Below are 21,533 nucleotides of genomic sequence, written 5' to 3'. Positions count from 1 at the left end.
TGTGGGTTCCTGTTCAGGTGTCTATACAAAATCGCCCCCCGAAGTCGCCAAAAGTAATACAGGAACCACTTTTTGGGATCGGTGCCACTGCCAGCAATAGCCACCGATTTGACATGTAAAAATCGCATGAGAAATCGTGTTTTTAAGAAAAAGGCGTGAATGGGTTGCAAGGTTTGCTCATTACTAGCAAATTTACACCAGAGAATGTCAAATGAAAGCTTTTCATCCAGCAATAAAGGCAGCGATTTCCTGACTGCGTCCAGCACCTCCCAGCAAAATCAGGAACGAAGTCCAGCGTGCTTTACACTGGAAGGCTTTCTGTTGTTGGTTTAATCAAACAATTTTTTTTTTTAAAACCTGTTCTTTGAATGGTTTTGCCTATCCAGCAGCTGCGCTCCTACCAGGAAGCGATCCAGCGATGGAGCACACAGCTGCGTACAGCACTATAAAATCTCAATTAAAGAGAGAAAACAGCTGTATGGCTGCCACACAAACATACACAGGGGCTGTGCGGAGCATAATCTGCCTCCCGCGAGTGCAGCCTTCCAGAGCCTGCATAAAGAGGCAACCCGCCACCCATTCCTCTTTCTACAGGAGGAGAAAAGAAAGGCAACTATAGAAAATACTATTATAGCCAAATGTCAATGAAAAACCAAGACTGCATTTAGGATGGGGGTGAAAACATCGAGCACCTGTAGTGCCCATTATAAAAAAAAAAATTTTACATTTTATCTGAAATGTTGCTTATTTATAGTGTATGTTCTGAAGTATAACCTAAATATATTTTGCCTTTCCTGGTTTCTTCCTCGCCCTTATCAATATGTTATTTACATTCTTAACCACCTTCCACCTGGCCGCTGTACATATACGGCCAGGTGGGCGCTTCCTCCTCGGTGGACGTTCAGGAACGTCCCTCAGAAGGAGTGGGATCACGCGCACGTGACCGCACATGGGCACGATCCCGATGCGCTTGTGTCACCTGAACACGCCGCATCTCTGATCGGCAGAAGGGCTCTGTGATTGGCCCTCCTGATCACATGACAGCTGTGTCCAATCACCGAAGATCCACCACTACTGAAGAGCAGTGGCACTGGTCAGCTATGATATCTGACCAATTCCCGATCTGCACCCACTACTCCTCTACCACGGGACTACAGCTGACGAAAATCAGAATCCCAAGCAAGTGGCTGGGGCAGTAGTAGAGGAGTAGTCAGAATTGCAATTGGTCAGATATCATAGCCGACCAGTGCCACTGCTCTTCAGTAGTGGTGGATCTTCGGTGTTGGCACAGAAATTCGAACCCCTGTCCCCACTCGCTCTGGAGGACTGGGGTAGTGCACACTTAACCTCTCTCACCCCCCCTCTCCCCTCCCCCTAATTCTTTCACCCCACCTCTGAAGATGTGGCGCTCTAATAGAAAGAGGAAAGCCTAAAGGAGGAAGGGGTGGATCTCAAACAGGAAGGGGTAGGACAAATTTAGATGGGGGGGGTGTTGCCAATTTTAGTCTTGCCTAGGGCAGCTCAAAACCAAAATACACTACTGTCCATATATAAAGCATAACAACAAATGCGTATAAGGCCTCGTACACACGATAGGTTAACCAGAAGACAACGGTCTGAAGGACCGTTTTCATCGGTCAAAACCGATCGTGTGTGGGCCCCATAGGTTATTTAGTTAAAAAAAAAAGCCAACTTGCTTTAAAATTAACCGATGGATTCCTAACCGATAGGTCAAAACCGATCGTTCGTAGGCACGACCATCGGTTAAAAATCCACGCATGCTCAGAATCAAGTCGACGCATGCTTGGAAGCATTGAACTTCGTTTTTTTCAGCACGCCGTTGTGTTTTACGTCACCGCGTTCTGACACGATTGGTTATATAACCTATGGTGTGTAGGCGTGACGGACCATCAGTCAGCTTCATCGGTTAACCGATGACAACTGTCCTTCAGACCATTGTCCTCTGGTTAACCTATCGTGTGTACGAGGCTTTAGGGTTCATTTACAGCAGGGTTTTACAAATTTGCTTGGAATCTAGGAGCCAGCTCAAAAAGTTAGGAGCCAGAAAACGCACCCCGTCCCGACGAGCTTGCGCGCAGAAGCGAACACATACGTAAGCAGCGCCCACATATGTAAACGGTGTTCAAACCACACATGTGAGGTATCGCCGCGATTGGTAGAGCGAGAGCAATAATTCTAGCCCTAGACCTCCTCTGTAACTCAAAACATGCAACCTGTAGATTTTTTTAAACGTCGCCTATGAAGATTTTAAAGGGTAAAAGTTTGTCGGCATTCCACGAGCGGACGCAATTTTGAAGCGTGACATGTTGGGTATGAATTTACTCGGCGTAACATTATCTTTCATAATATTTAAAAAAATGGGGATAACTTTACTGTTGTCTTATTTTTTTATTTAAAAAAGTGTAATTTCTTCACAAAAAAGTGCGCTTGTAAGACCGCTGCGCAAATACAACGTGACAGAAAGTATTGCAACGATCGCCATTTTATTCTCTACGGTGTTAGGATAAAAAAATATATATAAATGTTTGGGGGTTCTAATTAGAGGGAAGAAGATGGCAGTGAAAAATAGTGAAAAATGACATTAGAATTGCTGTTTAACTTGTAATGCTTAACTTGTAATACCAACTGCCACCACCAGATGGCGCCAGCTCACCTTCCAAGCCAAGTCGCCAGGACACTATTTCTAGTCGTCATGGCGACCTGGATTTGTCGAGCCCTGATTTACAGGCATCTATCTTAAATGCCCAATGTAAATTTACTGGTGCTTTTTCAAGCGCGTACAGCTTGCCATACGTGAGAATGTTGTACTGTTGTGAATGCCCAATGCCTCATTGCATCAGTGTTTACCCGCAGAGCTGAACCTGGGACAACAAGCTCCCATCGAACATTTGTAGTCAGAAATTCCGATCGTGTGTACGCGGCATTAGACCAACAAATGTAAGTAGGCACAGATACATGAAAAAGGGAAAAAATGAACAACATAATTATGGAAGTCACTACAAGAGCGAGATATCTATATCTCAGAGCTGAACCTTCCCAGGAGATCTGGATTGGGAAGCAGGCGGCTGCATTACAGAAAAGAAGTTTAATTTAATTTATTGAATGTAATTCTCCGGAGAGCTCATTTGAGAATACGGCCTCATTTATTAGTGAATTTCTCCTGCTGGGCGGGTTATAATTACATACATGCATGTCTGGTGCAGGCTGGGACACAGCGCCGGGGCTCGCAGGAAGGTCGGTGCATATAGGGGAGTGTAGGATTACCAATTACTCCCCATTTTATCAAATATACAGGAAAGGGAAATTTATTTATTGGACACCAAAGCATTCTGAAACAATAGCTGCAAGCTGTAGAGCTCTCATAGAAGAGAAAATAGAATTAGGAACCATTTCCTACTACAGTAAAGGGCAGCGGAAACCACAAACCTCTGTAGGAACAATTACATTTTATTTATTTGCTCCCCATTATAAACTGCCCTTTGAAATGACACTTTGTTACAATGTTGTGTAGTGAGTGTACAGTTTGTATAACAGTGTAAATTTGCTGTCCCCTCAAATAACTCAACACAGCCATTAAAGCGGAGTTCTACCCAAAAGTGTAACTTCCGCTTAAACCACTCCTCGCCCCCTTACAGGCCACATTTGGCATGTCATTTTCTTGGGGGGGGGTGGGACTTCCTGTCCCACTTCCTCCTTCCGCCCAGGGGCCGCTAAGGCCAGCCCTCAAAATTTCAACTCGCCTGCTCGCATTTGGCGAGTTGAAATAAGTTGAGGGCGAGCATGAAAGAGGGTTGCCAACTGTCTGTTTTTACAGATGGCTGCTGCCCATAAAAAATATGGCCACGGGCAGGCTTTAGAACTGTGCAAGCTCAGTGCTGAGGCCAGGCCAGGCTCAGACAAGGGGCAGACAGCTAGGCGCATACTTGGTGACATCACGGCAGCGGAGCCTTTTATCAATCACAGGCTACCGCAGGGGTAGCTGGGATGATCCAGGGACACGGCAGCCCGAGTGCGGAGGCATCTCATGAGTTCCGGCTGCCTCCTTGGAGCCCTGGATGGTGTGCCCGAAAGAGGCCAAGTAAAGGAGAGGCGGGGAGCAGAGCCCAGGCGGAGTTGGTACAGCTATCCCCACCAAAGGGTAAGACCAGCCGGGGAGAAGGAGGAATGAAAGTAGTTTGCGTAAGTGAATCGTGAATGGCGCTGGATGCCATTCACGTTCACTTTGAAGCAAATGATGTCCTTGCGACGTCATTTACCGCCATGCACGTCGGGAAAGTTTCCAGACGGAGCATGCGCTCTACGCTCGGCAACACGCCTAATTTAAATGATTCCCGCCCCCTACGGGATCATTTGCATTAGGCGCCCTTACGCAGGGCATTTTTGAAGAGCGCCCACGCAAATTACGTGGCTACTGCTTCATGAATGAAGCGTAGCGCAGGTTAAAAGGCGCAGGGTAAAAAGGGTACACTGCGCCTCCGTAAGGAGCACGCAGCTGTACCTGAATCTACCCCAGTATATTCCCACATAACAGGTTTCCTTTAATACCCAACAAATGTCATTAGACAGACAAGAAAAAAAAACCCTTGTCAGCGCGTGTAATCTAAACGAACATTTGAATGCAATTAACATGACAAGAGTATCCTGCAGAGCAATTAAATAATAACAGTAATTAGCAGTCACTCGATGATAGATTACAAAACATGGGAGAATTTTACTGACGTATCTGTGTGTAAAACAAGAGGCGGTAGCTGTGCGGTGGTAAAGGTCCGGTTACGGCACAGCTGCAGGCTTCACGTTCACCCGTCATTTATACAGCGGAGACAGACATGTTACATGGAAAGCGTTCTTTAGGGAGGAGCTCCAGGGAACACATAAAATGAAAAGTCGCGAATCACTTACACATTTGGTGCAAAAATTTTAGTGCAAATTTTTTTGGTGTGTTGTGGTTTAGTGTCAATGTGACACGAGTTTGCTGTCATTTTTAACCACTTAAGCCCCGGACCATTATGTAGCTAAAAAGGACCAGGCCCCTTTTTGCGATTCGGCAATGCGTCACTTTAACTGACAATTGCGCGGTCGTGGCTCCCAAACAAAATTGGCGTCCTTTCTTTCCCACAAATAGAGCTTTCTTTAGTGGTGTTTAATGACCTCTGCGGTTTTTATTTTTTGTGCTATAAACAAAAATAGAGCGTCAATTTTGAAAAAAAAAAATATATATATATATATATATATATATATATATATATATATATATATATATATATATATATATATATATATATATTTTTTACTTTTTGCTATAATAAATATCCCCAAAAAGGATATAAAAAAAAAAATAATAAATCGCAATAAGAGTTTATGGATTGGTTTGCAATAAAACTATCCCCTATTTGGTAGACGCTATAAATTTTGCGTTTTTATTAATAATTTTTTTTCTAGTAATGGCGGCGATCATCGATTTTTATCGTGACTGCGACATTATGGTGGACACATCGGACACTTTTGACACTATTTTGGGACCATTGTCATTTTTACAGCGAACAGTGCTATAAAAATTCACCGATTACTGTAAAAATGATCTTACTGTTCTTACTGTGGGGGCGTGGCTGTGCATGTGACGTCACTGAACGTTGTTCCCTATGACAGGGAACAGACGATCAGTCACAGCCACACTAGGAAGCACGGGGAGAGGTTTGTTTACACTTACCTCATAATTCTGTCCTTTAATGGCAACCAATGAAGGGATCTCAGTGAAGACGAGATTGATTCCCATGTTTTTTTCCCAGTCACGAGTCGAGCGGCCGTATTTTGAACGACTTGCAGACAAGAGATTTGGTATTGGGTTTCCAACCCTGAAGATCCTAAGCGGTATAGCTGTTCGGTGGGGGGGGGGCCATCTGAGGAGAACCAACGAGAGGCTGGAGATTCAATAGGGTCTCGACAAACCACCGGGGATCGAGGTATCCGGACACTGAGGCTGGTCACCTGTCAGTCGGTACCTGAAAGCAATTTGAAGGAGATCCAGGCGTAATTCTATCAAGGAGGTTCATCTCCGTAACCACAATCAGGAGGGTCTGTGGCAGAGGTTTCTCCCCCCGAGTCCATTCAAGGAGGGTCTGTGGCAGAGGGTTCTCCCCGAGTCCATTCCAGGAGGGTTTGTGGCAGAGGTTTCTCCCCGAGTCCATTCCAGGAGGGCCTGTGGCAGAGGTTTCTCCCCGAGTCCATTCCAGGAGGGTTTGTGGCAGAGGTTTCTCCCCGAGTCCATTCCAGGAGGGCCTGTGGCAGAGGTTTCTCCCCGAGTCCATTCCAGGAGGGCCTGTGGCAGAGGTTTCTCCCCGAGTCCATTCCAGGAGGGCCTGTGGCAGAGGTTTCTCCCCGAGTCCATTCCAGGAGGGCCTGTGGCAGAGGTTTCTCCCCGAGTCCATTCCAGGAGGGCCTGTGGCAGAGGTTTCTCCCCGAGTCCATTCCAGGAGGGCCTGTGGCAGAGGTTTCTCCCCGAGTCCATTCCAGGAGGGCCTGTGGCAGAGGTTTCTCCCCGAGTCCATTCCAGGAGGGCCTGTGGCAGAGGTTTCTCCCCGAGTCCATTCCAGGAGGGCCTGTGGCAGAGGTTTCTCCCCGAGTCCATTCCAGGAGGGCCTGTGGCAGAGGTTTCTCCCCGAGTCCATTCCAGGAGGGCCTGTGGCAGAGGTTTCTCCCCGAGTCCATTCCAGGAGGGCCTGTGGCAGAGGTTTCTCCCCGAGTCCATTCCAGGAGGGCCTGTGGCAGAGGTTTCTCCCCGAGTCCATTCCAGGAGGGCCTGTGGCAGAGGTTTCTCCCCAAGTCCATTCCAGGAGGGCCTGTGGCAGAGGTTTCTCCCCGAGTCCATTCCAGGAGGGCCTGTGGCAGAGGTTTCTCCCCGAGTCCATTCCAGGAGGGTCTGTGGCAGAGACTTTTTCCTAAAGGTTCCAGTTCATTCCAGGAGGGTCTGTGGCAGAGACTTTTCCCTAAAGGTTCCAGTTCATTCCAGGAGGGTCTGTGGCAGAGACTTTTCCCTAAAGGTTCCAGTTCATTCCAGGAGGGTCTGTGGCAGAGACTTTTCCCTAAAGGTTCCAGTTCATTCCAGGAGGGTCTGTGGCAGAGACTTTTTCCTTAAAGGTTCGAGTGATACTCTGGCTGCCAGGTCAGTGAGAGAGGCCTGTCCAGGTACGCTATTCCCACTCAAGCAGGAGTGGCGCAAGAAGTGCAACACGTGGGAGCAGGACTGTTTCCCTATTGCTACACCTGAATCTGCTATTCTCCTTCTCCTTTCAACTCTACCTTCTTCATTACAAGTTTTATCGTTTTTACCCGGCTGGGTAATAAAGAGCACAGCAAAAGACACCTGTCGTGGACATTCCGGGCCAGATTCAGATACAATTACGTTGCTCCATGGCAGCGTAACGTATCCGATTTACGTTACACCGCCACAGGTTTACAGCGTAAGTGCCTGATTCTCAAAACTCTTACCTGTAAACTTGCGGCGGTGTAACGTAAATGCGCTCGGCGCAAGCCCGCCCAATTGAAAAGGGGCGGGCACCATATAAATTAGACGCGTTCCTGCGCCGAACGTACTGCGCATGCTCCGTCGGGTAGATAGGAGATACGCCGTCGCATCTCTTCTGTGAATCTGGCCCCCCATTACTACTGCTAGATGCACCATTCACCCCTAAGAAGGCAAAGGAGCCACGAGGTAACATGCCACCCAAAAACAAACCAGGAGCTCCTTCGGGGGTAGTGCTACATTTAAATTAAAGTTTTTGCGCCCAGAGTTCAGCTTTAACGCTAGTCGTGTAGCACAGGCAGATGCCATGTAGGCTGGTGGCACAGAGTGGATCAATTAAGCCCCAGGAATGAGACGTCTTCCTGCTGGAGGAGGGAAGTAGTAAGAAGAAAATAAATCACATCAATTACTCGTCTGTCGCATAAGAACGGCTGAAATCACATTTATATTATGTAGATGAGATATTCCTCATCTATAATCGCACATTCACTGCCCTCATTTATAATTGATATCAGGAATGAGCCCTAGTTGTATATTTAGGAAAGAAAGCCAAACGTTTTTAATGTGGTAAATATAAAGTTCAGCACACAAATGTAATAAACGGCATGGAAAATAAAGCGGAACTCCGGGAAAATATAAATAAAGGACCCCCTTAGTAAGTCGGGCTTCCCCCCTTCCAGGGACACACCAGGGCTCTGATCTCTCCGCTGGGTTTATAGACGGCAGGGAAAACTGAGGGGAGAATTCACTTTAAAGCCCCACTCTGGCATTTCTACACAAACAACCTTCACATGAAGGAACTCTCAGCACTGCAAGGGTTAAATGTTGAAATATCCTTCCGTCGCTCTCAGCCTCCGCTAAATTCTTTTTTTGTTGCTGCTGCGATCAGACTTCCTGGTTATAGGGTGGCTACGTTTGTTTTCCATGGTCCCACTGTATGTAGGAATGTAGCCACCCTCTTATGATGTACTGTGGACTATGGGATGTGTAGTAAGCATAAAGCAGTGCACGTGACCGCAACTAACATGCACCGCTAGTACCACATAAAAGGGAAGTGAAGGGGTTCAGGGACTCAAAGAGAGAATTACAAGGGAGTCTTAAAAAAAAAAAAAAAATGTATATATATATATATGTAAGAAAGAAAGAAAGAAAGAAAGAAAGAAAGAAAGAAAGAAAGAAAGAAAGAAAGAAAGAAAGAAAGAAAGAAAGAAAGAAAGAAAGAAAGAAAGAAAGAAAGAAATTAGACTGTGGACTATGGGATGTGTAGTGTGCATAGAGCAGTGCATGTGACTGCAACCAACATGCACCGCTCGTACCCACATAAAGAAGTGAGGGGGAAAAGGAGGGGTTCGGGGGACTCAAAAAGGGCATTACAAGGGAGGCATAAAAAAACATCCAGTAGTATATATTATATATATAAAAAATAGCGAGAAAGAAAGAGAAGGTGAAAAAGAGATAGATATAGAGAGAGAGCGCGAGAAGGAGAGCTAGAGAGCGAGAGAGAGAGAGAGAAGGAGAGCTAGAGAGCGAGAGAGAAGGAGAGCTAGAGAGCGAGAGAGAGAGAGAGAGAGAGAGAGAGAGAGAGAGAGAGAGAGAAGGAGAGCGAGAAGGAGAGCTAGAGAGCGAGAAGGAGAGCTAGAGAGCGAGAGAGCGAGAAGGAGAGCGAGAGAGCGAGAGAGAAGGAGAGCTAGAGAGCGAGAGCGAGAGAGAAGGAGAGCGAGAGAGAAGGAGAGCTAGAGAGGAGAGCTAGAGAGCGAGAGAGAGAAGGAGAGCTAGAGAGCGAGAGCGAGAGAGCGAGAGAAGGAGAGCTAGAGAGCGAGAGAGAAAGAGAGCTAGAGAGAAGGAGAGCTAGAGAGCGAGAGCGAGAGAGAGAAGGAGAGCTAGAGAGAGAGAGAGAGAGAGAGAGAGAGAGAGAGAGAGAGAGAGAGAGAGAGAGCGAGAGAGCGAGAGAGAGCTAGAGAGCGAGAGAGCGAGAGAGAGCTAGAGAGCGAGAGAGCGAGAGAGAGCTAGAGAGCGAGAGAGCGAGAGAGAAGGAGAGCGAGAGAGAAGGAGAGCGAGAGAGAAGGAGAGCTAGAGAGAAGAAGGAGAGCTAGAGAGAAGGAGAGCTAGAGAGCGAGAGGGGGAGAAGGAGAGCGAGAGAGAGAGAAGGAGAGCGAGAGAGAGAGAAGGAGAGCGAGAGAGAGAGAAGGAGAGCGAGAGAGAGAGAAGGAGAGCTAGAAAGCGAGAGAGAGGGAGAGCTAGAGAGCGAGAGAGAGGGAGAGCTAGAGAGCGAGAGAGAAGGAGAGCGAGAGAGAAGGAGAGCTAGAGAGCGAGAGAGAGAGAAGGAGAGCTAGAGAGCGAGAGAGAGAGAAGGAGAGCTAGAGAGAGAAGGAGAGCGAGAGAGAGAGAAGGAGAGCGAGAGCGAGAGAAGGAGAGCTAGAGAGAGAAGGAGAGCGAGAGAAGGAGAGCTAGAGAGAGAAGGAGAGCGAGAGAGAGAGAGAAGGAGAGCGAGAGAGAGAGAGAAGGAGAGCGAGAGAGAGAGAGAAGGAGAGCGAGAGAGAGAGAGAAGGAGAGCGAGAGAGAGAGAGAAGGAGAGCGAGAGAGAGAGAGAGAGAGAGAGAAGGAGAGCGAGAGAGCGAGAGAGAGAGAGAGAGAGAGAAGGAGAGCGAGAGAGAGAGAGAGAGAGAGAAGGAGAGCGAGAGAGAGAGAGAAGGAGAGCGAGAGAGAGAAGGAGAGCGAGAGAGAGAGAGAAGGAGAGCGAGAGAGAGAGAGAAGGAGAGCGAGAGAGAGAGAGAAGGAGAGCGAGAGAGAGAGAGAAGGAGAGCGAGAGAGAGAAGGAGAGCTAGAAAGCGAGAGAGAAGGAGAGCTAGAAAGCGAGAGAGAGGGAGAGCTAGAGAGCGAGAGAGAAGAAGGAGAGCTAGAGAGCGAGAGAGAAGAAGGAGAGCTAGAGAGCGAGAGAGAAGGAGAGCTAGAGAGCGAGAGAGAAGGAGAGCTAGAGAGCGAGAGAGAAGGAGAGCTAGAGAGCGAGAGAGAAGGAGAGCTAGAGAGCGAGAGAGAAGGAGAGCTAGAGAGCGAGAGAGAAGGAGAGCTAGAGAGCGAGAGAGAAGGAGAGCTAGAGAGCGAGAGAGAAGGAGAGCTAGAGAGCAGGAGAGCTAGAGAGCAGGAGAGCGAGAGAGCAGGAGAGCGAGAGAGCAGGAGAGCGAGAGAGCAGGAGAGCGAGAGAGCTAGAGAGCGAGAGAGCTAGAGAGCTAGAGAGCTAGAGAGCGAGAGAGAAGGAGAGCGAAGGAGAGCGAGAGAGCAGGAGAGCGAGAGAGCAGGAGAGCGAGAGAGCAGGAGAGCGAGAGAGCAGGAGAGCGAGAGAGCAGGAGAGCGAGAGAGCAGGAGAGCGAGAGAGCAGGAGAGCGAGAGAGCAGGAGAGCGAGAGCGAAGGAGAAAAAGAGCGAGAGCTAGAGAGCGAGAGAGAAGGAGAAAAAGAGCGAGAGCTAGAGAGCAGAGAGAGAGAGATAACACACATATACAGTCTTTGGAGAATAGAGTCATTGTTTAGTGTCACTTTAGCAATAAGCAAGGTGCCCCCCACTGCCAGAGTATTCTTTTTAATCCCGTTGAGTCTAACTTCAATGGTGAACAAACCTGACAGTTCTATATTTTTATATTTCGCACAACATGTCGTCTTATTACAGGAACACACAAGAGCCAGATTTCTCTGAACCACAAAGTACAAAACATATTCCAGAGACGGCTCAGAGAGCGAACATCCGATTCCAATTAGGGAGTTTGTCTTCATAATTTACAACATAACAGACATTTCTCTTTGTAGGAGGAAGAAGAAAAAAAAAAAAAGCACACATTATCTAAAAGAACAGCAAAAACACAGATGACAAACCTTTTACCGAGAAATAAACCTTCTATTAGCCGACTCAAAGTCAGACGTTTTGTTTAATTACTCCTAAACTGTACCGGATCGTCTAAAAGGTCCGTCATATCACCACGGCTTTCAAGGTTACTGATAATTACTGAAAAATTCATCTATACACTCAGCGCCCCCTACAGGTTGTTCCTCTACTGAACAGGATGCTTAGATTAGATATAGATGTGCGTCTAAATCTCCCTTTCCTCTGAAGCCCGATTCATGTTCAGCTTGTGCTTCAGAGGCTACTGACAGGTGGTGAGGAAGTGATGAGACGCCTCCACATCGCCTGTCTCTCTCTCATTGAAGACACCTATAGACGAAAACACTTCTAAGCGCAAGTTACCGCTGTTACAAGCAATTGGCGTTTCAAATGCCTCTGAACATCCGCCTTGAATGCATTTTATTTTTTGCTTTCCAAAAAAAGATTCTAATAACCTCAACTGCCTGGAAACGACTATAAATGACTTTGTCTACATGTACCGATAAGATAATATTGAGGAGAGTTCAGGGGCTGCTGAATTAAAATGCTAAACATTTTTTTTTAAAAAGGAAAAATAGGATTTTTTTTATACTCTCCTTTAGAACAGGGACATAACCCACAAGTCAAGATTGAAGGGAGCCGTGTCCGTCCATGGACGAAAGGAGAAAATAGGATTTTTTATACTCACCATAAAATCCTTTTCTCTGTTGTCCATGGACGGACACGGCTTCCCTTAAATCTTGACTTGTGGGTTATGTTCCTGTTCTATAGGAGAAGCAAACAGGAACATAACCCACAAGTCAAGATTTAAGGAAGCTGTGTCCGTCCATGATCGAAAAGAGAAAATGTTTTTTTTTAAAAAGACCTAAAACGCTGTTTTGCAGATTTTCAGACAGGATTGTAATTTATTATCATCCATGACAGACTCCCTTAGGCTTAAAGGGGTTGTAAAGCTTCCTTTTTTTTTTAAATAACAAACATGTCATACTTTCCTCCACTGTGCAGTTCGTTTTGGCCCCGATCCTAGTCTTCTGGGGGCCCTCGGCGGCTGTCTCTGCTCCTTCTCGCAAAAGCTTTCCACGTTCATGCGAGCTCCCTCGCATGGTGGAAAGCTTTTGCGAGCGCGCTCCTGTAAAACTGATTGATTATGAAAATAATCGCTCGTTTCAGCCCTATAGTCAATATTTCCACATGCCTGAAGGGGTTCTGCGCTTCTTCAAACACGTTGCACTTGGTCCTTTGTGATGCGCCCTTTCTGCAATAAAAGCTTTGGACGACATTTGACGATCCTTGGTGTGCTGGCTAATATGTGCCTTGACAGAACACGACAAGGCAAGACCTTAAAGTGGAGGTTCACCCAAAAAAAATTTTTTAAACATTACATTCAGCCGAGTTGTCCTAATGACAATCGGCTGCTTTTTGTTTTTTTCCCCGTACATACCGTAGTTTCACCGCCGCTTTCCGGTATGTCTTCTGCGGGACTGGGCGTTACTATCTGATTGACAGGCTTCCGACCGTTGCATACTACGCGTCACGAGTTGCCAAAAGAAGCCGAATGTCGGTGCGCAGGCGCCGTATAGAGCCACACCGACGTTCGGCTTCTTTCAGGAACTCGTGATGCGCTGTATGCGACGGTCGGAAGCCTGTCAATCAGATAGGAACGCCCAGTCCCGCAGAAGACATACCCGGAAGCAGCGGTGAAATACGGTATGTACGGGGGGAAAAAAAAACAGCCGAATGTCTTTAGGACAACTCGGCTGAATGTAATGTTAAATTAATTTTTGGGTGAACCCCCGCTTTAATAGGGATCAGCTGCAGAGAGACCAGAGGACATACTGGCGACTAGTCAGTTATCCTCTGCCTGCTTTTGGCACAGGTTTCAGAGTTTGGTTCCCCTTTAAAGTCTCTGCATTCCCATCACCTGCACAACACCGAATGACTGGTTATAAGCCAATGACCCTCGACCACCCACAAACTCCTCCACCACACTTACAAATACTCACAACCCCAAGATATGTGAACCTGCCGACAGCTTGGCAGTTTAGGTGTGCCGTTTTTTTGGAGTACAGTGATCGATACGTTCTCTTTAATTCCTACAGTTCAACAAACTGGCACATCTATTTTGACAAGATACAACAAAAAGACAGCAATGTTTCCTTGCCACGTAACTCACACCAGACACGATCATTCCAGAAATGAACCCCTCTTACCTTGTTTTCTATCAGAGAGATGAGAATCTGCTCCATCACAGGCCCGGTAGACGGTACCGTTGACTGAATGTGTCCGACAATCACTCCAATCGCCACGCGAGACAGCTCATAGCTAAGGTTGGTGTTCTTTCTGACCAGTTCAATTAACTCCGCACCCATGGACTTTGGCACACTGCTGGACCTGCTTGTAGGCTCCGTGGAGGCAGGCTTTGAAGGCGTTTTGGATTTGCTGTCATAAATGACGGAGTTGAACGCTTCCACGCTAGGAGGGGCCGGAGCCGTGCGCTTGGTCTGGGCATTTTGATGAATTTCGGCAAGATTCTCCTGCTCCGGAGGCCCCGGGGCTGCATGCTTACTGTGGGAGCTCAGGGATCCGGGGACCAAGGTGCAGGCCTCCAGGTTATGAGACACTGTAGTGTGCATGCTTCTACTGGGCACTGGTGGCGGGGTGTTACTGGGACTGGAAGTTGCCGAGATATGACAAGAGTCTGTGGAAGCTGTGCAGGCTGTGTCAAGAGACGACACGCTTGTAGTGGACATGTGCAGTATGGACCGGGAGGATTTGTCAGTGCTATCTGCAGAGTTTGTAAAGAAATTAATACTTTAATTAGGAGATTCAAAGATTTAACAGTGCCGACAGACGGCAGAAGAAAACACTTTTCTGGTCAAAAAGAATACACAGTTTTGAAGTAGATCTATACTGTTACAAAAACATCTAACTTTAAAGAATCAGTAGAAGCATAGGTGTGCGCAGCCTATTGCATTAGGGTGTGCACCCCAAAGCTCAAACACACACACACACACACACACACACACACACACACAAAATTGGCGTCCTTTTTTCCCCACAAATAGAGCTTTCTTTTGGTGGTATTTGATCACCTCTGCGGTTTTTATTTTTTGCGCTATAAACAAAAATAGAGTGACAATTTTGAAAAAAATGCAATATTTTTTACTTTTTGCTGTAATAAATATCCCCCAAAAACATATATAACTTTTTTTTTTTTTCCTCAGTTTAGGCCGATACGTATTCTTCTACATATTTTTGGTAAAAAAAAAAAAAAAATCGCAATAAGCGTTTATCGATTTGTTTGCGCAAAATTTATAGTGTTTACAAAATAGGGGATATTTTTATTGCATTTTTATTAATTTTTTTTTTTTTTTACTACTAATGGCGGCGATCAGCGATTTTTTTTCATGACTGCGACATTATGGTGGACACTTCGGACAATTTTGACACATTTTTGGGTCCATTGTCATTTTCACAGCAAAAAATGCATTTAAAATGCATTCTTTATTCTGAAAATGACAGTTGCAGTTTGGGAGTTAACCACAGGGGGCGCTGAAGGTGTTAGGCTTCACCTAGTGTGTGTTTACAACTGTAGGGGGGTGTGGCTGTAGGTCTGACGTCATCGATTGTGTCTCCCCTATAAAGGGGATGACACGATCGATGCGCCGTCACAGTGAAGCACGGGGAAGCCGTGTTTACATACGGCTCTCCCTGTTCTTCAGCTCCGGGGAGCGATCGCGAGGGGGCGGCTATAAACGAATAGCCGCGCCGTCGTCCCGGATCGCTCCCCGCGAGTTTCTGACCGCCGCATGTACCGGGGGGGACCCCCGGAAACGTACATGTACTCCCATATGCCTGTACGTGCCATTCTGTGGACGTACATGTACATGCGGCGGTCGGCAACTGGTTAATAAATTAATAAGGTTTTTTTTTTTACAATTTTTTAGGAGCCCTATTATGGGCCTTTGGTATCCAAACAACGTTTCTAGAATAAAATAAAAAAAGGAGCAATTTTACAGACTTTAAAACTGTATCAGAAAGAGACGCAGCAACCAAAATTATATCAAAAATTACTAAATTTGTTAAAATAACATGAATAAAACCATTAAGAGCCATATAAGCTGTTGGCCAAGCTATGTTGGCTTGTACTGTTCTGTCAAGAGGTTGACGCATTTCGCAATCTGCTTCCTCAGGACCGTTATATATCTTAACAGACAATAGTAGGCCTATCCAAAAAAATGACTTCCGACCCTTTTTTTTTTACATATGCTATAAGATTGCTAATACAACTAGTAGTTGGAATGTAGTACCTCCCATTCCAGACTGAGGCTTTCCCATTTGTCTGATACTACCTTATACACTGCTGGACAAACAGGTGGGCTGACTGGGCTGGAGAGGGGCAGAAACTCAGCTGAAGTTATTTTTTGCTAATCGGTGCACGATTGCCGCCATGACACCACCTGCCTGGAGTTTGTTTGTTCTCCCTGTGTTTTTGTTTCTTCCGGGTACTCCGGTTTCCTCCCACCCTCCAAAAGACATGCTGGTAGGTTTATTGGCTCCTGTCTAAAATTGGTCCTAGTATGTGTATTTATGAATGCGAATTAGGGACCTTCGATTGTAAGCTCCTTGAGAGCAGGGACTGATGTGAATGTACAATTGATATGTAAAGCTCTGCATAAATTGTTGGCGCTACCTGTAATAAATACCTGCTCCAGCTTATTCACTCACTAGGCAGTAAAGCCATGGTCAGGAGGACATGCCTGGCTGGAGTTATCCTCATAAGTTCTCTGCAAACAAAAAAAAATCTTTGCTTTTTTTTTTATTATTTTATTTTTTAGAAAAAACTGAACCTGGGGCTCCACTTTAAGAGGATGCAAAATTTCTCTCATGTTGCATCAAGTGGTCTAAAGATTAGTGTACTTGACACTTGTGGAATTCTATTTTATTTCTGTCCAGGTTTTAGACCCATTCCTCCCTACACAAGGAATCTTACCATCACAAATACAAACAGCTGTCAGGTCATCTGATCTGTATATAGGCTGTAGATTCTCCGGAGACAAAAGATACAATTTCTACTACTCCATAAATACCTCGCTCAGGAAGTCAGAGCATTGGGGTCCTCATCTGTGGCCAAGTGTTCCTTTAAGAATATTTTCCCTCTTCCATATACACATTAAAGTGGAGTTCCACCCATAAATATAACATTACATCAGTAGTTTAAAAAAAATGTCATTAGTCCTTTATGAAAAATTCATTTTTTTTTTAGATGCCTTCAAAGTGTTGTTGCTAGGCAGAATAGTTAATCTTCCCTCTTCCTGCACCTAGGTGCTTAAGCTTCCTAACCTACACCGCACAGACTCCTGGGAATGTAGTGGGTGTAACTTTCCAGGAGTCTGTGCACTCCCCAGTCTCAAAGAATCATGTGACTTGGACAGCACGGGTGCTGAAACCTGATCTGACACTGCTTGTGCAGCACTGAGCATGTGCGAGATCTCTAAGGCTGAAATCCAGGAAGTCATACAGTCTGGCTTCATGATGCCCACACTTAAGATGGCCCCAGTCAATTTCTATTTTATAAAGTGTCTAAATGCTGTAACAACCTAACAAAACGGACCTTAGTTTACAGACTAACTTTACTAGAATACATTAAGCTTGTGTATTACAGGGGTATTTATATATAAAAAGTGAAATTGTGGCCGGAACTCCGCTTTAAAAAGAACATGTGCTAGTGTAGTAGTGGAAGGGTATTGTGAGATAATGAAAAGCACTTTCCAGCCTATACCATCTTTTCAAGCGGTAGTAAACTGCACCTTCAAAAGAAAAAAAAAAACTACAAGACAAGTGGCATAATGTGCTAGTACTTACCTTAGAACCAAACCCACCAGCCAATTCACCGTTTAGGACAGGGGTCTTCAAACTATGGCCCTCCAGTTGTTCAGGAACTACAATTCCCATCATGCCTAGTCATGTCTGTGAATGTCAGAGTTTTGCAATGCCTTATGGGATGTGTAGTTCTGCAACAGCTGGACGGCCATAGTTTGAGGATCCCTGGTTTAGGAGATATTCTAATGAGCAGCAGCCAGTGACGTCACCGATGCATGCGCTCTGAAGGAACGGCATACCCATGCCCCGCTCCTTCAGAGCTGTGTGTCGTGCCAGAGACTCTCACATGCAAGCACGGGAGGGACGTCAATGCAGCTCAGCCATTCAAGCCTTGGCAGTCTGCGAACCTGGAAGGAAGACCGGGTGAAGATGTATGCCTCTGCAGTGGTGACAGAGCGCCGCTGGAAGGCTTTGTTTCTCATAATGTGCCAGTATGCAGTGCATAGTTTTAGTCTTTTAGGAAAAAAATAAAATGATATGCCTTATAACCACCAATGAGTAGTCCAAGGCTGGCCATACACGGTGCAAATGTCTTATCTGCAACCACGGGTTGCAGGAAAGAAATTTGCACGATTCCCTCATGAACACAGACAGTGCAATCCCTCCTGCTGAGCTACTGTCTGCTCCCAGGGGGTGGGCAGGGGAAGCTGTCCCCGCCGGGAGAAGACAGTGATTATTGCTAGTCAGGGGAAGCTGTCCCCGCCGGGAGAAGACAGTGATTATTGCTAGTCAGGGGAAGCTGTCCCCGCCGGGAGAAGATAGTGATTATTGCTAGAGAAGACAGTGATTGGACACGGCTGATCACGTGGTAAAGAGTCTTCGTCGGAGACTCTTTACCTAGATCGGTGTTGCGGGGTGTCAGACTGACACCCCGCAACAACGATCGTCGCGATGCGCCCCCGGGGGCGCGCATCGGCTCAATATCCTGAGAACATCATATGATGTCCAGTCAGGATATTCAAACCACTTTGCCAACGTCAATTTGCAATGGGCGGGCGGCAAGTGGTTAAAATGGCCACAGTCCGGCCCCCCCAAAGTCCGAGGGACAGTAAACTAGCCCCTCGTTTAGAAAGTTTGGAGACCCCTGATCTATCACCACAGACCACTATGTGGCGCCTGGTTATACACTGTTGTACCTTGTTGCCTATAGTGCATACGCACATAATTGATGCGTGTGTGAGTATTATGCAATGACATTAGAATGTTTTTTGTCTCATGCGATTTCTGTTCTTGAGATGTGTCATGCATTTTTTATGATCAATAAATATGTACCTCCTTTAATTCCCCTATACCATGTCTACAGCCTCAAAGTCCCAAACTGCTTCAATACCTGCAGCCAAATGTATGCAATTGCTCGTGCAGCAAGCACATGTGAGTGATCAGCCCTGGGTGCAAGGCAGTCTGCGTCCAGGGCTGATCACTTGCATGTGATCACTGCATGAACGAATGGCTAAAAGGAGCTGCAGGAGCCAGTAGCCTCCCATTGCTTTCAATGGGGCTACATCCCACAGCTAGTCGTGTGAACCCCTGCTAGGGTTCACGCATCTAATCAGAAGCAGGCCGCATTCGTAGGTATGAAAGCACCCTTTAAAGGCATGTTCTGTTATAGATTTCCCCCAGTTGTTATCCAACACAGGTGACTACAATGCAAGACTTATAGTCAAGTGAAGTTTATGGCTTACTTTTAGTAGTCTGTTTTGTCTGGGCACTTCTGAGTTTCTCTGGGGGAGGAGGTGTGGTAGGAGCAGCACGACGGGCCTGAGGGGGAACCTACAGAGAGACAGTGGAAATAAAATCTCAGTACTCTACAAGAAGAGAATATTAAAAAGCAACTGCAAGCAACCAGTAAAGCCAATCGATGAACTGCTAATGTCGTTTATGGAACATCGCCAAGGTTTAGTTTTTTGTTTCAAAATTCTTTAGAAGCTTCATCTCATTCTATGTGCATCATCAAAAGGAGAGGCAATTGTCAGCGCAGATACAAAGTGCATGTATAAGTAGGGGTATGGCGATTAGTAAATTAGAAATAATGGTAACAGGCAGTTCAATGGTTAAAAATACAGGTGATGTGGCTGTTCAATGGCGGCTGCTATCCCCACTCGGTTCCCTTTTTAGGTTCAAAGTGGCCTGGCTTTCCTAACTCTCCTTCAATGAAATTCATAAGACAGGCCTACTTGCACGTGCAGAAATGTCAGCGCCCCAGTGAATCCTCTCCAAAATGGCATTGTAATTAGGTGGCCCATACTTTCCCTACTTCGATTCAATGTGCCCTCTTACACCATCCCACACTCCCTGCAAATTTTACGGAGCACACGTCACAGAAGATTGCCTGGCCATTTGCAGCGTGGCTCGCGCATGCGCAGTGCGTGCCCGGCTGTGAAGCCACAGCCGGGCGCCCACAGTAAGAATGGCGGCACCGTGGAGAGGAGGGGGGGGGCTTAGTTTCCGATAAGGATGAATCACAGGCAGCGAGACATTTCCTGGTCTCTGCAGCCACGCGTCGGAACTCCTTGCCTGTGATTAGCGCCGCGCCGACTTCTAGGCGGGCTCTGCAGGTGAAGTGTATGAACACTTATTAAAGTCATTAGCTACGCTTTTTGTAGCTGCTGACTTTTTTTTTCCGGCAGGCCTCCGCTTTAAGGCTCCATATATAGCCACTCTATGGTCCAGCGTCAGTAGACTGCTGTCTAATAATTGTTTAATAATTTCCATGTCACAGGTTGAATGTGACACCATCATGCTTTACTGGAATGCAGCTCAAAGTCAATACAAGCTTTAACATACCTGGTAGGTGGCGTCTTCCTCAGACGTCACATCTGAGTTGGGCAAACTCATGTGATGGTCAAAACCACTCCGGCAAACACCGTTAGGCTGTCGGCCGGAATCCAAGTGGTGGTCACTAGACGAGGCGTTCAAGGAGTTTGAATGGCCGGTCGGTGAGTGGGTCTTTCGAGACTGAGTTTCCTTCCTGTGATGGATAAGTTTTCTATAAAAGAAAAATGTAAAAACTGTCTGAACATAAAAAAGGTACAGCCAAGCCACAATCATAGTGCAGAGATTAAGGTACACATTGAAATAAAACACTGAAAGGTCTAATATTCAAAAAGAAAGGACAACTGGATGCATAAATACAAGGATCCCACGTCTTATGTCCACAAGTATTTCTTAAAGCGGAGCTCCACCCAAAAGGGGAAGTTCCGCATTAAGGCCTCCTTCCCAGCTTCGATTGCTAGGCATCCGCTCCCTCTTCCGCTTTGATCACCTTAAGCGGTGATGCCAATAGCAAAGATGCTGGCGCCACCGAGGGGAGGACATGGAGAAAACGGCTGCGATGAGCACACTGCTGGATCGAGGGAAAGGTGAGCGGCTGTTTATTAAAAGTCAGCAGCTAGAGTTTCTGTAGCTGCTGACTTAATTTTCACCTAAGAGACTGGAGCTCCGCCGCTTTAACCACTTGACCTCCAGAAGATTTACCCCCCCCCCCTTCATGACCACCCAATTTTTTGCGATACGGCACTGCATTATTTTAACCGACAATTGCGCAGCCATGCAACGCTGTACACAAATAAAATGTACCCTAATTTTCCAGGAAAAAATTTGGTTTTGGGATATACTCTCCATATAAGACTACCCCCTTCCTACTAGTCTTTCTGGAAGCTGAGGGGTAGCCGGAACCGCTGACAGAAACAGGCTTTTTTCAAATCTCACTGTGCCATTACATTACATGCCTCACTGTGCCATTACATTACATGCCCCCACTGTGCCATTACATTACATGCCCTCACTGTGCCATTACATTGCATGCCCCCACTGTGCCATTACATGCCCCCACTGTGCCATTACATTACATGCCCCCACTGTGCCATTACATTACATGCCCCCACTGTGCCGTGCCATCACTTGCCCCCACTGTGCCATCACTTGCCCCCACTGTGCCATCACTTGCCCCCACTGTGCCATCACTTGCCCCCACTGTGCCATCACTTGCCCCCACTGTGCCATCACTTGCCCCCACTGTGCCATCACTCACGTTTTGTTGATTCTGACAAGCTGATGACAGTCTCCATGCTGCGAGCGTCCATGATTTAACAGCCGCTCCTTCTCCTCAGAGTGTCCTGTGATAGGCGGAACACAAATTTTCCCAGCAGCGCCTCTGTTCTGTGTTCCGCCTATCACGGACGTCCCAGAGTCGTTTCTGGGAAAATTTGTGTTCCGCCTATCACAGGACAGTCTGAGAA

The 21,533-nt window shown here is 46.5% G+C and overlaps 1 protein-coding gene across 1 annotated transcript in view; it reads right to left on the bottom strand.

Annotated features, from left to right (window-relative positions):
* Positions 1 to 21,533, bottom strand: part of NCKIPSD (NCK interacting protein with SH3 domain) — an 89,334-nt gene that overhangs the window by 36,085 nt on the left and 31,716 nt on the right. Inside the window, exons 3-5 of the mRNA XM_040358940.1 lie at positions 20,080 to 20,281; positions 18,978 to 19,065; positions 13,623 to 14,197 (exon numbers count right to left, since the gene is read on the bottom strand). Coding sequence (XP_040214874.1) covers positions 13,623 to 14,197; positions 18,978 to 19,065; positions 20,080 to 20,281 — 865 coding nt within the window. The remainder of the gene's footprint in view (positions 1 to 13,622; positions 14,198 to 18,977; positions 19,066 to 20,079; positions 20,282 to 21,533) is intronic.

Source organism: Rana temporaria, chromosome 7, assembly GCF_905171775.1.
Source record: "Rana temporaria chromosome 7, aRanTem1.1, whole genome shotgun sequence".
Classification (NCBI taxonomy): domain Eukaryota; kingdom Metazoa; phylum Chordata; class Amphibia; order Anura; family Ranidae; genus Rana; species Rana temporaria.
The sequence above is the reverse complement of the archived record's forward strand: the minus strand, read 5'-3'. Positions and strand labels throughout refer to the sequence as shown.